The following is a 19,477-nucleotide window of genomic DNA, read 5'->3' on the forward strand; positions in this document are numbered from 1 at the left end:
TGTCTTGGTCTTGGCAAGTGTCTCTGGCTTCTGTCTGGGTCGCAGGGAACATTTGCGGGGTGGTTCACCTTCTGCAGAAGGAGGGGGTGCTCGCGGCCTGTTCTGTGGTGGGGCCTCCTGCCCACTAGCGGAAGTGGAACGCTGGTCAGTAGGCTGGCTAGTGGTAGGGGCCCGCTGGTGTGCTGTCCATTCCCTCATGATGTTGCCCATGTCTGCAAGCACCCCTGCTATGCAGCTCATGGTGGTGTTGAGGGCCTGCAAATCCTCCCTGATCTCCTGATGATGTTCCTCCTGCAGCCGCTTGTTCTCCTGCATGTTGGTAAGGATCTGGCCCATCTTGTCCTGGGATTGTTGGTAAGCCCCCAGGACATTAGTAAGTGGCTCCTTGAGAGTCAGTTCCCTGGGCCTGTCGTCCCCCTGGCGCACAGCGATCCTCCCAGTGTCCCTGTTCCCCTGTGTCTCTGTCCCCTGAATGGTGTGCCCACTGCCACTGACCGCAGGACCTTGATTGTCTTGGGTGTGAGGTGTGGACTAGGGTTCCTGTACAGGTGGCACACTGCTGGGGAAACAGGTGTGAGGACATTTGGTTGGTGCTATGGTGTTGGATACTGATGTGGGAGGCACTGTGGTGGACTGTGAGTGGGCTGGGGAAACCAATTGACCAGTGGTCCCTGACGGGCCAGGTAGTTCATCCAGATCCTGAAGTCCAGAGATACTGTCATCACTGGGGGCTTCTTCTGTTGGGGGACTGGTTAGTCGTGACACCTCCTCTCTGCTGAGATTGGCTGGTGTACCTGTGGGGATGTAAGTGATGTATTATGCTTCATGTCTGTGACAAATTCAACATCCCTTGCTTCCCCTCTATCGCTGCTGTTGCCCTGCCACCTTTGTGTATGGTGATGTATTGTGGGTTTGTTAGTTCTCCATGCTGTGCATGCTTTTGTGATGGGTGTCCATGCAGGGCTGGGAGGGCTGTCCATGCATTGGTATAGCATGCAGGGCTAGGCATTGGGGTTCGTCATCTATGTAGGTGAAGTGTGTGGGAAGGAGTGGAGTGATGTGAGGGTGAGGGTGAGGGGTGTGATGTCATGCAGGTAGTGCCAGTAGTAAATATTGACTCACCAGTGTCCAGACCTCCGGCAACTCCAGTGAGTCCTTCAGGATGCAGTATTGCCAAGACTTGCTCCTCCCATGCTGTGAGCTGTGGGGGAGGGGCTGGGGGTCCACCGCCAGTCCTGTGTATGGCGAGCTGGTGCCTTGCTGCCACAGAACATACCTTCTCCTGTATGTCGGTCCACCTCTTCTTGATGCCATCCCTTGTTCTTGGATGATGTCCCACCAAGAACACGATTCTCTGCCATAGCTCCATCTTCCTGGCAATGGACATTTGCTGTACCTGTGCTCCAAACAGCTGTGGCTCTACCCTGGCTATTTCCTCCATCATGACCCACAACTCCTCATCAGTGTAACGGGGTGCCTTAGTGGAGACATGGGTGTTGTGTGGTATGTGTTGGTGAGAGGGTGTTGAGTAATGTTGTGGGGTGTGGGATGTGATGGGCATGACGGATGTGTGGGTGTTTGTGGTGTGTGTGTGTTTAATTGTCTCAGTGGTCTTTGTTTCAGTCTGGTGGCAATAACTGGTGTTCACAAAGGGTTGTGGGTAATGTGGGTGTGTGTTTTATAGTGTTGTGGGTGGGTGGGTGTGGTGTGTGTATCAGTGTCAGATATGTGATTTACGTTTTGGCCAATGTAGTGTTGTTTTGTATTTGGGTGTTTATAATGAGTACGCAGGTGTGTACCGCCAATGGTTTACTCTCGTTGAATGTCCGCAGTGGTGATTTGTGGGTCATAATGTGGTGGGCGTTGTTTTGTTGGCGTAACGGTGTGGGTGTTGGTACCAACACTTTACCACTGACATTTGGGCTAGCGGATTTGTGTATGTGGCAGTGTTCTGTTCGATTGGTGTGTGTATGTCATAATATGGCGAACGGATATCTGCCACCGCAGTGGTATGTTGACGGCCGTCACTGTGGCAGTAAGCGGGATTTACTGCCAATGTCATAGTAAGGGCCTAATTCTTTAAAAATGTATATCTCCGGTTCCCCTTATCGGATTTTAATCATTTTTGTGTCATTATAAATATAAAATTATACTCTATTTGTACAAATTAGTGTTGGATTTTTATTCTATTTTGTGTTTTATTTATTTACTATTTTGTGATTTTTAAATGCTTTACACTCCTATCTCCTACGTTAAGCCTTATCGCGCAGGTGTTGAGTGGGCATTAATATATTGTGACCTGACTGGACCTAATGGGGGTCAGTGGCCTATTGCTATGTATAGATACTTACATGCCCTTGCCAATAATCCACTTTTCAACAGACATTATCCGTCATGTCTTTCAGTTGCACCAGACAGTCAATGTAAGATTTAATCTTCATAGTACCAAGATGCCTGGTATGTGTTACTTTCGGCATAATACAATTGCTTGACTGTGGAAAGCAAGCTCTAGTTATCTTTTTTCACAATGATTGTTTCCGCTTTCCTCGTTTTACAGCACCTGGTCTTTGATCTCATTTTTAAAAGAATTGAGAGATTAATTTTGTCTTCAGCATTACGCCTTAAGAGTTGAAATTCAATTGTTTGGCATGGGAGTTACGAAACTATGAAAGCCCCTCTTTAACACAGTACACAGTATGAGGTCATGAGATAATATTAATAATAGATTATTTACTAAAAGCTTGAGCATGCAAGGCATTTTACATATTGCTCAAGGGAGCACTATAGAAGTTCATGCATGGTGTCACTAGAATTTCATTGGACAGTATTTTGCTTCCTTTTCACTGCTATGTGGTGAAGTTTGACTTTGGGCACAAGAACACATGTTTTCTAATAACTTGTTTTAGGGTGAAGGTTCTGACTCAGTATTTATTGGCATAGTGAAAAGTGTATGGTTCAGTTTTGGCTTAGCATAATATTTGATTGAATTTTAGCTTATTTTCATGTGATGTATCTCTGGAGAGTCGTTCCTGAAGAAGGTGTGGATCCGCTGAAATGAGCAAAGAAACTGAAATTGAAGCCACAGTATCAAAGAATGCTATACAAGCCACAATATTGAAAGAAGCAACCACAGAGAATTGTATTATGAATTAAGGAATAGATGAAATAAAAAATTGTTTAGAAGTGCTAATGATTCAAATGTTCACACGCAAATGCACATAGTATGATTAGAAAGCATTTCCAGCTGAAAGAGTGATGTATGCATGGAAGCAGAAGCATGTGTGAAAGTGAACATTGTGGCAGGATATAAATGGTTTTTAGAATTTATTGACTACATGTTTAAGTAGACATCATTTGCAAACAAAGAATACAATGACTAACATAATGATGTTATAGGAGTTATAGTTACCTTGGTGCATGTGTTAACTGTAACCTTTGTATTTTTTGTTTGATAATATCGCTGGAATATTTTCAGTAACATTATTGATGAGAAAACTGCATGGCGCGGACGCGAGTTATAGTTACCTTAGGGCACGAGTTATAGTTACTTGAAATAACTTTAACTATAACAGCTGAATTTCTATGGCTTTGTATGTTTTAAATATGAGCCTAACTCCAACATCCCTGTAACATTTGTTTTTTCTAAGAGTATATATATATTCTATACTTACTTCTAAAACGATACCACCATGGTGGTTAGATTGTAAACGTTTCTGCCAAGATATGCCGCAAAATCCTTTCTTAAAATTTAGTTGTAATGTTTTGAAGGTAAATGCATTCAGAGTCAGGCTTGCAAAAAGTTGATTACATGGTCTGAAAACTTGATCGGCAAAAATAAAGTTCATTTACCAAGTACAAATATCATTTACGGGATATCAAATAATGTCTGCCTGAAATCAATCACGTTTGTATTGAGTTCCTGAACCTTACACATGCTAATCATTTTTAGTTTGGGAATCTGACAAATATATTCATGACCTAATCACCTATAACTTTCTTACTTTAAACACGAACATGGAATTAAATGTATTGTTAACTTGTTACATGCAAAAGATACCTATATGTCAGAGATTTAAGTGCTGTTTTGTAGTCATATACTTTCAAAATCCAGAAGGCAATGACATGAGCTCTACAAAGATTAATAATATTTACAGTTTCTATTTACCACATTTAGATTCTGCAGGACTGTGACAGGAAACGTTATTCTTAAATTATTGCCCAGCAGAAAAATTTGTAATAAATTAAAACCGTTTCTAACCATGTTCATTCATGTACTCTTAACACAATATCTGACATTACTTTTCCTAATTTGCTTATTGAACGTTTTGAACTTTTACTTCTCTGTTCAATCCAAGGAAAAACAAAATCCTTCCACAGAATACTTTATGAAGAATTTGGTAATCACAGTACTCGATCTGTTTATCGCAGGAACCGAAACTGTCAGTACAACAATACGGTTCGGCCTCCTCTTGCTCCTGAAGTATCCTGATATTCAAGGTATGACTGTTAAAAACACAAAAAGCCACACAACCTGTCAGTGGATTTAACATGCTTAAATGTCACATTTTCCCTTTCTCAATATTCTGTAATTTGCAAGTTTGGAAGTGTAACATGAAATGGTTACAGCAGGGTTCTCTAACCTTTTCTGTAGTGGGAGCTGCTTCTGATTGGTGAAAATCATCATGAGCTACTGAAGGCCAAGCCACTTGTGCATTATTACCAGACACCATTATGCCTGCTTCCTTGACCTTAACCCTAATGTCTGTAGAACCAGATACTATGGTTTGAAAAAAATACTTTGACTAGTGGAACTATGACAGGGATGCCATGTGTGTCAGTGAGAGTGTGGTATCTGGGGATGTATGAACATCTGTGAGTTTGTACGGGATTTATGTGTATAGGTAACTGTGAGCCTGTGTTGCATGTACTTGTAGCACAGGACATACATGTTGCTATATGTGACACCATTAGATAACACACATACAATCATTTTTTCAAATGGAAGGAATTTAATGTACAAAAATGTTCATAATTTGGACCCTTTTTCTGCACTTTAAAATTTCCCTATTTAAACAATGACTGTATTTTTCAGTTATAAATATGGCACAGTGTTCCACTGGCCACTGGAAGCACGAGGCCTGCTGTTTGTAAATGCAACACTTTGGAAAACAATTTGAGAAATTTAAAAAGAAAAGTTAACTTAATCATAAGGTAACTTTTCTCTTTAATTTTCTGTGACTTAAAAGCTTGGAGAAACATAATTTTGTTCACACCTCCAATCCTGAGTTGACAAGGAATTTTATTCAAGAGTTAAATACCTCAGTGCTTCAGCAGTTCACCTATGTGCCCTGCGCCATAAATCTGACTCCAGCACTGCTCCTTATCAGGCCCTGCTATCTGCAGCCTGAAGATAATAATGTAAAAAAACACAGCCTTTTCTTAGCTTTAAAAGAAAAAATGTGATCCTGTGTTTATCTAAAATAAACTTAAGGCTCTGAAATACTTAGAAGGTGTCTGGGAGCTACTGGTAGCTTGTGATCGACTGGTTAGAGACACATGGGTTACAGTATGGTTGTCATAACAAACACACTCTGCCCTAGGTTTTCATTTAGCACTAATCACGTATAATGGATGTGTATTGTTATCAAACTCAATGATACTCATTTTTTTACTCGAAATAGCTGTATATCTGAGCTATGCTGTCAGCAAAACCTGCATTTACTTTGAGATATTTAGAGTTTTGTACTCCTCAAGATGCCAAAAAGCAGCACAGACCCCTTCTGTTGAAAACAGCATTGTGGTACAGACTCAGCCAGTCAGAAGCAGCTGAACTGAGATGAAAGATGGGCTCTGCAGGATACTTTGGTGCCCTGCAGCCTGCCTTTCCCTCTCACAGATGAGGCCTCTCGATTACAGAAGTTCAGCACAGAACGTCTTGCATCAAGAATACTGCAGAACCGTAACATTTTGAACAAGATGCTAACACATACATATTTCTGTCTGACGAACTTCAATGTGCTGGTCAGTCAGCAGAAGAGCCACTCAACAGTCGTGGTCGGAGGAAATCGCCACCTCTTCTGTTCCATGTTGTACATCAGAGTACTTTTTCCTTTTTTTAATGGCTGAGCAATTAATACGTTCCAGAAACTTTGCAGTTATTAAAAATGACAGGCGACTTAAGCGCTCTAGGTAAATTTCTTAACAAACTTAACTTAACTGCTTTCAAATGGAAAGCCCAAGTCCTCCTGATTTTCTAAAACCTCTTCCAAAACAGGCATATTACAGACTGATTTGTGTGGCTAGAAAGCACACAAACTATTTCATTTGGGCTGGCATTAAAGAACCCGGTGCTCTGATGCCACTGCATCTGCTGCACTATTGGTAACTACGTCCCTGGAATTAACCTTTCAAACTCTTACAGTACTAACATATCCAGTTTGTTTCTTCGGGACATTAGCAGAATATCATCAAACTTGGTACTGACATGCACAGCTTTTCTTCCCTGATCAAAAAAAAAATTGTTGACAATTTTGTAAATTGCTATGGCATTGAGGATAGTCAGAAATGGGGCCAATAACCTACCTTGTTCCTAACTAAACAAACTGAAATTAACTTCCATCCTGTGGGCATAAGCAAATTTCTGGTCTAATGTGAGTCCTTTTGAAAGTGAATCTGTTTTTCTAGAATGGTGGCACACCCTCAATTCTTCATATATCTTAGATGTATCATTAGTCTCATGTCAATCATTCTCTTTTTGCACTAGAGGTCTGATGCGTGGGAAGCTTTATCTCTATCAAGCCACTTCAAGTAATGCATCCTTGTGAAAAATTTAGATTGCCCCCTGCTTTGATGGCCCGTAAATCTGGATATTCTTAAGACAAAGAGGCTAATATTATTGCAGTCTCCTTTATTGCCACCCCTCAGCAGCCTCTTTAAAGAATTTAGAAAACTAACATGAAAACTCCAACATTATAAAGGGTCAGAACCCTCTGCCATCTACCTTCTTTTTTTAGCTGATCTCATCATAAAATATCTATTATAACATATTCACTTTTTTTTTTCAAATTCAACACAAGTCCACAAAACTAAGTTCATATTCTGCATCTATGAATGAACCAAACTCCAGAAACTTGACATAGAATTCACATCAAAAGATGATACCACTTCCTCCATCCGCTTCCTTTATTGTTGGCCATGAGCCACAAAAAAACACATCAATATAAGAGCAGGGTTGTGTAAAAAAGGGCGGGAATAACATTAGCATTCATGTTTTTAATAAACTCCAGATTTTCTGACCATCAACGCTGTGGAAAATCTACGGTTTATGTCAAGACTGGAGGCTAACATGATTGCAAGTTCAAAGCTTCCTTAATAAACAATAAACTGTATTCTCAACAGGCTTGTTCTAAAATCTTCGAAACACTGACCAATCTGCACACCTCAATATGTCTTGCAATGCATCTCCCAGCATAACAGCTTGTGAAGCAGACACCCACCTCACAGAATGTGCACGAACCAGGCTAACATTCTCACCAGAATCACTCATCTCCTTCACCACTCTCTCAAGAGTTGGAGATCACACTGCTTTGTGAGGATACCTAAAGGAAACTAACAATTGTTTCACATTCCCAGATCTTAACATTCATGTTCTTTTTTCATATTCCTTGACACAGCGTACTGCACACATTTTCATGATTGTCAAAATATGGGTAAAATATGGACACTGAATTTGTTTTTGTCCTTGTGCTTAGATACAAACACACTCCTTCAGGGTAAAACATCCTGTTTGAATTTTCTAAAGCATTAACATCTGATACCCTTCTAAACGGAACTAGACATAACAAAATTGTTAACTTCTGATATAACTTCAAATTTAGTAACTAATTTGCACCTAAACCCCCAAGATAATACAATACCTTTGTCATGTCCCTAACCAAATTATATCTCAAAAACAGTGGTTTTGAAGTGCTTATACTCCCCATAAGCCTCTTACCAGAATATCATGGCCTATCGTAATGCCATTAATCAAAATATGACCAGAGGCAATAGCTGATCGATGAACATTAATTGTTCTGTAAGACAAACCTTTCTCAAACGTGTGATATAAATAGCTTACTATCTCTACAACATCCACTGAAATGGGATCAAAAACCCCTTTCCACACACCAACAAATCAATTTTTGCCATGCCAATCTACACATCTTCTGAGTACCTGGTGCCCAGGATTTCTTAATAAGATTTGATTCTCCTCATGAAAGGCCTGGCACCTCCCAGACCCGCCTGAAATGTTCTACGCCTTAAGTCTCAACTGACCTTCCAAAACCAAACTGTGCAACTCCCCTGTTGGACCGCCCAAAACCTCTGGAAATATTTAAAACAGAATTGGATAATCAACCTACATCTCTAAAACTATTGGATACCAGACCTGAGACTTCCAAAGAGGTGTTACTACCACCATCATCTCCTTATACTTGCATACCATCACAGTTACCTGAGTTATTATAGAAAAAGGAAGAAAACAGAAGCTCTGAGACCCCTCCAATCTTGTCTGATTGCACCTATCCCTTCTGATTCCAGATTTCGACTCCAACTGTAAAACATTTTCAACTGGGTATTCAATCTGTTTGCATACTGGAAAGGTCCCTAATGTTCCATCAATCTCAGTAAAAATGCTCTGCCTAGAGTCTAATCACTTTGAACCCTGCAATTCATTGTAAATGGTAAATGTCCTGCCTGCAGTGCTATGTTTTGTCTCAAACCATATGCCTGAAACCTCCTTGGTCAAGTCTGCCAGATCCTTGAGTTTGGTCTTCCTAATTTGTTCACATATTTTACTGCAGAGGCATAATCCATCTACAAAAGAATTGAGCACTTGTCCTTTGTAAAACTCCAACATTCTGAAAGAGATTTTCTTTAAAACCAATATCCTCTTTATTTCCTTTCCTATATGCTTCAAGTTTTTCTTCAGCAAGTTCAATTATCCCTCTACTGTATTTATCAAACATCCTAAAAAGTGGGTCTCCTGACTCAGAATCAGACACAACTTCTGTTAGTTCACCACAAACCCCAGATCTTCCAACAAGGGCACTGTCATATTTGAATGATCCAACAATTTGATCTCTAGTGATCCATTATTAGAATGTTGTCTAGATATATAATTAGACGCACTACACTACTCTCTCAAATATGCTGCTAAAGTCAAAGAACCTTGGTTAAGGGCCAAGGGGCAGAAAACAGACCGAACATCAGATACACAAACTTGCCAAATCGGAATTTTCAAGGAAGCATCCTTTAAATCTAACCAGGTTAACCAGTCCCCTGTTTGCACAATGTCCCTTAGTAAAGGCATGCTGTCCATCTTGAAATGATGACACTCCACACAATTGTTCAAACTACTCAAATTTCACAGGCCCCATTCATTTGTCCTTTTTCTGAACTACACAAACATTGCTTACAAATCCCTTTGACTCTCCTCTTACCTCCACAATAGCTCTCCTTGCCACCAACTCCTGAACCTCCTTGTTCACCAAATCTATAAGTTCTGTATTGAACCTTATCATTTCTGTGAGATAAACCTTCACCGGTTCTTCCACAAAATCTATGTGATATTTCAACACCCAAGGATTTCCTGTTACCCATGTCCAATTTCTGAAAAGCTGTGCAAGTCTGCCACGTAGTTTTAATGGGGTGAGAAAAGGATTAAGTCTTACCTGATCCCCAAGTGCAACACTCTCCTCGGTTCATTCTCCCTCTTGTACTTTATTTTTGAGGGATAAACCCCTCCAGCCTGTTAAGAGGTCTGATAAAAATTAGGTCTAAAACCTTTTGAAAACAAGGTCCCTGTAATGTCTTGACTCCGGCTGGGGACACAACCCCTCATTAGCCCATTCCAACCATAAACACCCCTGTCAAACAGTTTTTTTAATCTCTCTTTGAGATTTCTGCAGAGAACTGAAACCTCTTGCATATTTTAACATCTCTTTAATAAAGGGATCTCCCAAAATTAAACCATCAGCTTGAACTGCCTTATTATTGGCTAGCTCAACCAATTTTGGACTAGTCTATAGTTAAATGCTTTTCAGGCGTTCCACAGGTATTGCAGTATTAGCACTGCCTAATAGGCAGACTAGTCTCTTTATCCATTCCCTCAACTCCTCAACATTAATATCCTTCTTTGTCACATATGCATCCTCTGCCATATCAAATATCTTTTTTAGGGGCCCCGAAGATCCAACAATCTGTCCTGGCACATCTTTAGGCCTTTATACAATCCCTTCCTGGGACTTAGTTCACCCTTGCCAATGAACGCTAAAATCTACAGGTCCGCATCACGCATCAACACAACATTATTCACTAAATTAGGCCTAGGACATTTGGATCTTAAACTCTAACATCTTTTAAAATCTGTTTCCTCGACCAATCCTGCACATAATCTGAATCATGTGCTGCTGGAGCCCATTCTGGTGAAAGCAGATGTGTTAGCAAAATGGGACCAAACATGAACTGCCCTAAAGGGTCAGTCAAAACACCATCGTCTTCAATTAAAGTGCTCTCCAACTGACCTTCTCTTTATCAAACATTACTGTCCTCTTTTTCAGAATTCAAATCTGAAGAGCAGCTGATTTCCACTTTCTGCCGCCCAGAAGACTTGTCACATTGTACAACAGAATGTTTATGAGCACTCTTTAAACCTTTCTTATTTCTCTCTGTGCCCTTTTGTTGGTCCCCATGTGTGTCCTTGACACTACCATGTTTTAGGCAATCACAAAAAAACACTATTTGATAAAGCAATCTTTCTTCTTTTGGACTGTGTCATGTTAGGTTCAATGTGTTTCAGTTTTCTAGTTTCTCATTAGACAACATACTCTTATTCTGCAATAATACCTCAAATTTCGTCTCATTTCTTACATCCAGATCATTTGAAAATTTCTGTAGCAGACCACTTATCTGGTCCACCTTACTACTCTCTCGGATCATTTCTGCCATCCTTCAGTTATAACTCCTAACAATGCTTACTTCTAAATTTAGACTCACCCTCAACAAGTAAATTCATAAATTAAATGACCAGATAAACCTTGAAATCCAAAATATAAACAGAGCAAGACCAATATTCCTATAGTCTTCATAACTCTGTGAATCATCTGACTGGCAGGTCCACTAAATCAGCTTTTAGAACTAACCGTCAACATATCCCAATATGTCATTTGTAAACTCACATTTATTTCTATTAACCTTCCTAAGCTTTTAAAATGGCCGTCCGCTCTAGATGTAATACGTGAGGTGGGTGTACGTTCATTTTAATCCTTATTCTATTTCAATTATCCCTGCAAATTGAAAATGAGACCGACAGGGCAGCGGTGGAGGTCCAACCGCCGCCAAAGTAGCGGTTTGGCCTCCAAATTATGACCCTGGCAGAGTCGCCACAGTCCGACCGCCACCACCACCATGTGCAGCCAGTCGACAGCCTGGCAGCGCCGGCAATCTTAATCCACCAGGGCAGCGATGCAAGCAGCGCTGACCTGGGGATTATGACTCCCCTCTCTGCCGGCTTTTGCATGACGATTTCACCACCATGCAAATGCTGGCGGAGACAGGGACCCCTTCAATGCCCATGCACTTGGCATGGGCAGTTCAGGGGCCCCTATGGACATCCCTGTTGCACTTTTTATTGCCTGAATTACTGGACGTCTTGCCCTACCAAGTAGCACTGAATCTAGTCCTGGGTCTTGGTAAATCGGTATAATGTGCTGCAACTGCCAGAACCTGTGCATCAACGCTGTTGCGCCAGTCAGCACTAGAGCATCTCCTTCGACACCAATGCATCCCTGCTGCTGCAAGGATCAAGGACACCGCATTGCCGTCAGTGCATCTCTGACTTTGCACAGCTCGGAGCTGACACGTTGCTTACATCTGCTAGATTGACACCAACTAATCGCCCCCTTTGCTCTTCACATCTTGTTCTTGACATCGATGCAACCCCAAACCAGGCTACTGTTTTCAGCAGTAAGAAATATCTACACCTGTTCAAATAAGTCTAGCAAAGTTTACACAGTGAAACAGCTTTTGAATATTATTTCACTGTGTAATCACAATGACCCCAAAATGTAGTGTGCTCTGTTTGCATATGTTCTTACTAGGCATGCATAATTTAGGAGTAGTTAATGTATAAAAATAGGCATTTCCTATATGGCAGAGGAACTTTTCTCTTCCATGTGTCACTGCAGAATATTTAAAATGCAGCCCAGCCAAAGCACAGCTGTACTCCTGGCAGACATGTATTTTTTCATATATGTGAGTAGTGTAAGTACACAATGCAGCCCACATATGACATTTAACTCCCACACCATGGATACATTTTCTGCAGGACAGATAAATTAAACAATTGGTTGGAACTACTTTTATAACCATTTTAGGCTTAGGGAACCCACACTGTAGCACTGAAAATCAGTGTCACAGTGCACAAAAATAGGGTCCAGACAAAAGAAAAACGTTCTGGGGGTCATGATACAGAAAAAGTGCATTCGCTACATCTCCACACTCAACAGCGAAGCTACTGCCATCTTTGCTTGGCTTCACTGGACAAATTTCATACATGTGCAATTACCCTCTAAACAAAGTTATAAGTCAGAGAATCTTACATCATAGTACAATGATTATAAAGTAACCATATCTAAAAAAAACAAATGATTGTAAAGTAGTCACACCTAAAAAAAACAAAAGAACTCTAAATAGGTATCCATCTTATAACAACACAAGAAAGAATCCTAAATATTGATTGCCCATATCCATACACATTAAATTATATTGCTGGGAAAGTAATGCAAAAATGTTAACCCTTTTCTGTAATACGAGATTCTGATATTTAATGAGAATCCTTCCAATCTGCTAATAATATTAATGCTGCAATAGTGACCACTTCAGATAAGACTACCTCATTGGTAGCCATAGGCACGATTACCAGTAGTGATCACCTCAAAGTATCAGGTGTGTTGCCACCAGTAACGTTAAAAGGTTTTTCAATGTAGAATGGGTCTATGTGGGTAGTACATGACAGCCATAGCTGTACTGCCCTACCACTACAATACTACTATAAGTCTCCTCAAGGCCACATGAGTTAGTACTCAAATATCAACTTAAAATATATTTCAGAAGTTCAACCATTTTCCTCTAAACTTCAGTTGATGAGTTCTGAAATTGTAAACTTTTCAGCTTGAATACACACTAATTTTGGTATACTTTAATTCACCAAGCAAAAGGGTCTAATATAGCAGGTTTGGCTGCACACAGTGCAGTGGTCGTAGTAGACAGCTGCGAAGTGCGTGCCCAAGACTCCTGCGGAAGTGGTCCAGTCAGACTGGGTGCGGCTTGCAGTGAAACTAGTGTGACCCACTCACTACCTCCCAATACCACTAATACCACCAATACTACTAATTGAGCTCCAAGTCTTCCTGTCAACAGGCTCTTGCTGATGTTTGGAGGGAAGCTGCTCCTGCAGAGGTTGCTGCTGTGTGTTTGTGTCCAGTCTCTCGTGCTCTGTTATCTATCAACTCTCGTCTCCACCTTCCCCTCCCTTGTGGTGGTCAGCTAAGAGGAGGTGTAGTGGTGCAGCTAGTGGCACAAGAATCACAGAAAATAGGAAAAAAGCTACAGATTCTATCAACTAACTCGGCTATTTACCTATATAACAGACCAGGAAGACAATTGCTACATTGTGCTTGAGTCCCTTCCTTGAGGCTGACAGCTAAGTGGAGGTGTGGCGGCACAGTTGGTGGTACACAGTTAACACAAATTCCTGCACATTAGGAAAATGAGACCAGGGAATCTCACCAGTTATTAACTGGCAAATCATGCAGGTGAGCCTCACCAAATGACATGGGCTCTTCTAGCAAAAAACAGAAACAGACACAAAAAGAAATATTAGTTGCGGTTTCAACACAAGAAATGCTTGTTTCTTATTTCGGGAAAATAAATCCTCTTCAGAAGTTTTCTTTCCTGAAAGACCCATTGGCTACAATATATGCCATGCCAGTGGAGGTTCTAGATTACCCTTCCCAATCATGCCACAGAAACCGGACATTGACACTAGCTCCCCGAAACCAGGTCTACTGACGGATCAACACTATCAGGGCCTCTTTGGGAATGGTAGGCCTCAACTGTTGCTGTCCGGAGGAGAAGAGAAAGTAGGCACAGTCATCCTGCATATTCAGGAAGTCAATAAAAGTGACTGCATGGGCACACATAAGCATGCCGTCAAAAAGTGCAAATAAATCAGTAGAGAAGGGCAGGGCTTTGAGAGCCAGCAAAGGGACCGAAGGTACTGGCCTCAAGGAAGAACAAAAGGTCAGAGACATGGAAACAGTCTGCTATTTAAGCAATGGAGCTCAAGAAATCCAATAGAACGGCTCTGGTCGGGATCATTGTCAATATCAAACTTACTACAAGCTCTTGAATGCAAAATAATAAGTCCTCCGGTCTAGACCATTGTTGTAAAGTGTATTATAGGTAAGGGCAGGTAAGTACCTACACTTAGCAACAGACCAATAAACTCCACTTAGGTCTAGTTAGGTCTCAATAAATTAAATCCAGCTCAACCCTTGGTAGCTTGGCAACAAGCAACAACGCTTAACGTAGGAGACAAGTGTTTAAAAATCACAAAACAGTAAATAAATAAAATACAAAACACAATAAAAATCCAATACCAATTTACGGAAATAGATTATACTTTTATCTTTAAAATGCCACCAAAATGATTAAAATTGGATAAGGGGAACTGGAGATATGGATTTTTAAAGAATTAATGTTTTCTAGTGCTTAGAAGCAACAAGTGCTCAAAGGGTGAAAAAAAAGGTCACACTGGAAAGGGAAAAAGTCCAGACTTCAGGCCACCCACGAGGAAACACTGTCACACTTACTTTCAGAAGTGTCTCCTGGCTCAGGAAAGTGGTCCACAGCACCAGCCCAAGGTTCAGAGGCTCTGGTTTGCTTCTTGGGGCCTGGACTACAACTCCCACTGTGCACCTCTTCAACTTATGGAGTTGCTCCAAATGTTTCCAAACTTCTGTATCTTCTCCCAGAGGTCCTTTCTGAGTTGCTCCTTGGAAGTTGGGACTACAATTTCCAAAATGCACCTAGTCAGAATCCTCAATTGGCCACTGGACAGCTGGGCTCTGCTTGCAGGACTTGATGCAGGTGACTCTGGGCAGCTCCCTTGTATCTATAGCAAACCGAGAATCCCTGTTTGAAGCAGTAGAAGACAAGCAAAGTCCTTTTATTGGTAAAGCCCAAGTATGTAGCTGGTGTAGTCCTTCAGAATGCAGTGTCAAGGTGCAGGTCAGGGATCCAGCAGGGCAGTCCTTCTTTTTCTCTGTCTTGTTCCTTGTAGGGTTATGAGGTGTAGGTGCAGCTCTGCCATATTTATCCTTGCTCCTGGGTGAAAAACATGGAGGCTTCTGGGCATTCAATCAAAGGCAGGCTCCTTCCCCCTTTGATGACCACTTCCTGGGAAGTGTGGCAAAAATCAATCCCAGGTGGCAACATTCCTCAAAAATCCAACATGGCTTAAAATGATTTTTGGAGGTTAGATCTGGCTGAGCCCACCCACTGGTGTGGCTACAAATCCTAAACACGCACCTTTCCTGCCCTCTCCTAATCTAATCAAAAAGGCACCCTAATTGTCTCGGGTTGCAGGATGTGAGGAAGGTGCTGGGCTGCTCCAAATGCCCTTCCCTGCCTTTGAAGACCAGTTTGGCCACCTTTCCTTCTTCCCCGTCTGCTGAGGCAGATCTCCTCCCCCCGGCACATCCTTTGTGTTCAGCCCAGGCCACTTCACACCTCATCAAGGCAGCCTGGCCAGGCTGCCAGAGGCTTGCCAATCAGAGAAGGGCACTACAGAGCTGAAGTGGGAAACTTTCAGATAGAGTTTTAAAACTCTTTACCTGAACTAGTTGTAATAAATCCAACAATTGTAAGTTGTGGCATTTATTACAACAATTAATTTGATACCAAACTCAAGGTATCTGACACTTAAGGGGACTTTATTAATTAAAATCAGTTCTCCCCATTTTAGCCTATGGAGGCCATTCACTACAGTGAAACAGCTCCCGGAGCATGATCTTTCACCTACGCTGCAGCAAAGAGCTGGAACAACCTCCCCCTGCACCTCAGACAAAGCCCGTTGCTCATCATCTTCAAAAAGAACCTCAAGATGTGGCTGTTCGGATGAGGCCCCTACCCTCCCCCCCAGTGCTTTGAGACCCTCAAAGGTGCTAGCCGTGCTTTACAAATATTGATTGATTTGTTGATACAGTGAGGGAAAAACAGATTTGGCTATTTTACCTCACCAGGACTTATGAAACTATTTTATATGTCCCTACTAATAGTTACAAGGCACCCAACCCTAGAGGCACATAGGGCACACCTTAGGGGTGACTTATACGCACAAATAAAGTAGTTGAAGACTTTGGAAGTACTTTTAAATCCAAATTTGAATTTGCAAATAACTTTAGCTTAAAAGCAGCCAGCAAGGCAGGCCTGCCTCTAAAATGACTCTGGACACCTCAGCAGTGAACCTATGGGTGCACCCCCTATGCTGGGGTCCCTAAATCTACATGCCCTACCATATACTAGGGACTTATAGGTAGGTTGACATAGCCAATTATAATTAGCCTAATTTGCATACTCGTTTTACACAGAGCACAGGCCCTGGGACTAGTTAGCAATTTTATTAACACACACAGGACAAGGATAAGGAGTGGGAACCCCCAACGTTGTCCCACGGCTCAAAAAGCAAACTAACAGTTTATGAAAAACTGCCCTCACCCACCAATAGTGGCATGCTTCATCATAGGGTGATGCTAACACATTCCCATGAGAATCAACGTGAGGAATGGAGCAAAAGGGAGGGAATACACATAACAAAGACCGACAAACAGGGAAAGCCCTCATTCACATGGTTTAAAAATATCTCAGGTGGTACCATACTCAATCTTTATTTCAAGGTCCCCCTGATAGGATTAAAAGAATATTAAACTACAGAGTGATTCAAAGGGGATACATTTACCCCTACACCCCAAATAGCCATACAAAAGCCCCCCCCCCCCCCAACCAGCCCAGTCATGGGCGATCCCAGAATTAAGTGGCATTAAATCCTCAGATTTACTAGCTGTTGAATTTAGGCCAAAAGACAATCTACAACAGATAGAGTCAACGGGAACCACATGGAAATCAAATAAAATAGTGGATCAGAGTTGTACATTTACTGCACAGTTTGAAACTTGGGGAATTATCCTACAAAGACACCAACCACCTAAATATCTATACCCCTTGTTAAAAAGATCTGGGTCACCTCTGCCCCCAGATAACACTGATATAGACCCAACATCAGTTTTGCAGAAAGGAAGAAGTGTCTCACTTAAACCGCTAGCAAGAACAACTTAGCCAAAGAGGGGCGTAGACAGCACCAGCAAAATTTCAAGGTAGAAGTGATGCAGGATTGGACCTGGATACTGAAAGTTTTGGACTCATGTTGCCCTTGATGCCGCCATATGTCAAAAGGACGACAGCATCTTTATAGACTCACCACATTCAACAGGGATAAAAGTGCAGGTTAACATTTGTTCACGGAACGTACACAACTCTAGAGTAATGGCGCATTGACAACAAGACAATATCCTTTCTTCAAAAATGTGATTTAATTCTATTACAAGAAACATGGGCCACAATGCCAACACCCTCAGTAGGATTCCATTAGTTCCATATAACAGCAGAAAGGGTTTCAAATTATGGACATCCAAGGGGGGGGTAAGTCCTCCTATATTTCAACATAGTATAAGTGGTTGTTGGAAGTGATTGATTGAGGCATGAATTGGATCCAAAATTGCAATATGGAACAGAATATATAGCAACTGTTTGCCTGTTAATAATAATAAACATATATTCACCCTGAAAAGCAAATAAGCAAGAAAGGATCACAAAATTACTGAACTTAATGAAGCTCCTGCAAAACTGGTACCAGCAAGAGTTAATTTTACTCTCCGGGGACTTTAACACCAATTTGGTTGAGAACACAGTGAAGAAATGGATGACTCAAAGGACACCGGCAGCCAATACACTACTGGAACATCTGGGAGCCCAAGGACTCATAATCCTGAATGGCAAGTCACACAAATATTGCCAAGCAGCCATAACATATCTAAGCAGAAAAAATTATCAATTTTAGACTATACCCTTTTAAGCAAGGATGCTCACTCCCTGGTGAAAACTTTTAAAATCCATCCACGTCACAAAAATAACCACTTTCCTAAAGTTCTAAATATAAACTTAAAGTTGCAAGAAACTTCCAAAAGAGCTGACCTGACTGATATAGCAGAGACCCAGACTCTAAAGAGATTAAGATGGCTAGGAGATAATGTAGAACAAATCATGGCTATGGTCTCCGAGCGTGTAAATAAACATGGGGAAAACAAAGAGAATCAATGCTTTCAGTCATGGTCGGACTTAATTAAGATATTACAACATGGAACGTTTGGGGGAATAAGTCACAAGGTGATGAGAGGAAGTAATCCTTGGTTTAACAGGGAACTGCATGAGAGTAAATGGAAAATAGCCAGGGAGATTAGAAGGTTGTCAAAAGAGGCAAAGGAAGGTAACAAAATAGACACAATCTACCTGACAGCTGCAAGGAAAGAATACAAACAAGCTTGCAGACAGGCACAAAGTAGATATATCGAGGAGTTGTGGGCACAATTGTTTTGGTTTAGCAATCAGCCCAACAGCAGAGGTTTTTGTGGAATAATAAACTATATAATGAAGAGACCTGGATGCCACGAAAATGCAGAGATTGCAATGGAGACTTGGGCCCTCATTATGATTTTGACGGTCTTTTCACATGATCGCCTGGCCAACTGCGGAAGAGAGGCGTTTCCATCGCCAGCACCTCCACACCAACAGGACTCCGCCTGCTGTATTATGATACGTGATGTGGTGCAGCAGTTTCCTGAACAGCGGTGCAGTGCTGGCAGTGGAAAACACAGAGACCCAGCCCCTCCCGGATGACCACGATGCTGAGACAGGTAGGGGGTTTGGTGTGCATGTGTGTGTGTATGTATAGCTGTTATAAATGGGGTCTTCAGTTGGCCGTCAGCTTACCCCCTGTCCAACCAAGGACCTTCACTTTAGTCAGGGTAAAAGAGAATCACCCTCAGCTAACCCCTGCTTACCCCCTTGTTAGCTTGGCACGAGCAGTAGGCTTAACTTTAGAGTGCTAGGTGTAAAGTATTTGTACCAACACGCACAGTAACTTAATGAAAACACTACAAAATGACACAACACAGGTTTAGAAAAATTGAAAATATTTATCTAAACCAAACAAGACCAACACAACAAAAATCCACAATACACAAGTCAAGTTATCAATTAAAAAGCAAAAAGAGTCTTCATGTAGTTTTAAACACAATGCTTACACTGTTAGCGTGAAAAT

At 41.4% G+C, this 19,477-nt stretch overlaps 1 protein-coding gene across 1 annotated transcript in view; it reads left to right on the forward strand.

Annotated features, from left to right (window-relative positions):
* The window catches only part of LOC138299949 (cytochrome P450 2A3-like), a 391,420-nt gene that overhangs the window by 209,350 nt on the left and 162,593 nt on the right, over positions 1 to 19,477 (forward strand). The window contains exon 6 of the mRNA XM_069238677.1: positions 4,356 to 4,497. Coding sequence (XP_069094778.1) covers positions 4,356 to 4,497 — 142 coding nt within the window. The remainder of the gene's footprint in view (positions 1 to 4,355; positions 4,498 to 19,477) is intronic.

The sequence above is a fragment of the Pleurodeles waltl genome, chromosome 6, assembly GCF_031143425.1.
Source record: "Pleurodeles waltl isolate 20211129_DDA chromosome 6, aPleWal1.hap1.20221129, whole genome shotgun sequence".
NCBI classification, from domain to species: domain Eukaryota; kingdom Metazoa; phylum Chordata; class Amphibia; order Caudata; family Salamandridae; genus Pleurodeles; species Pleurodeles waltl.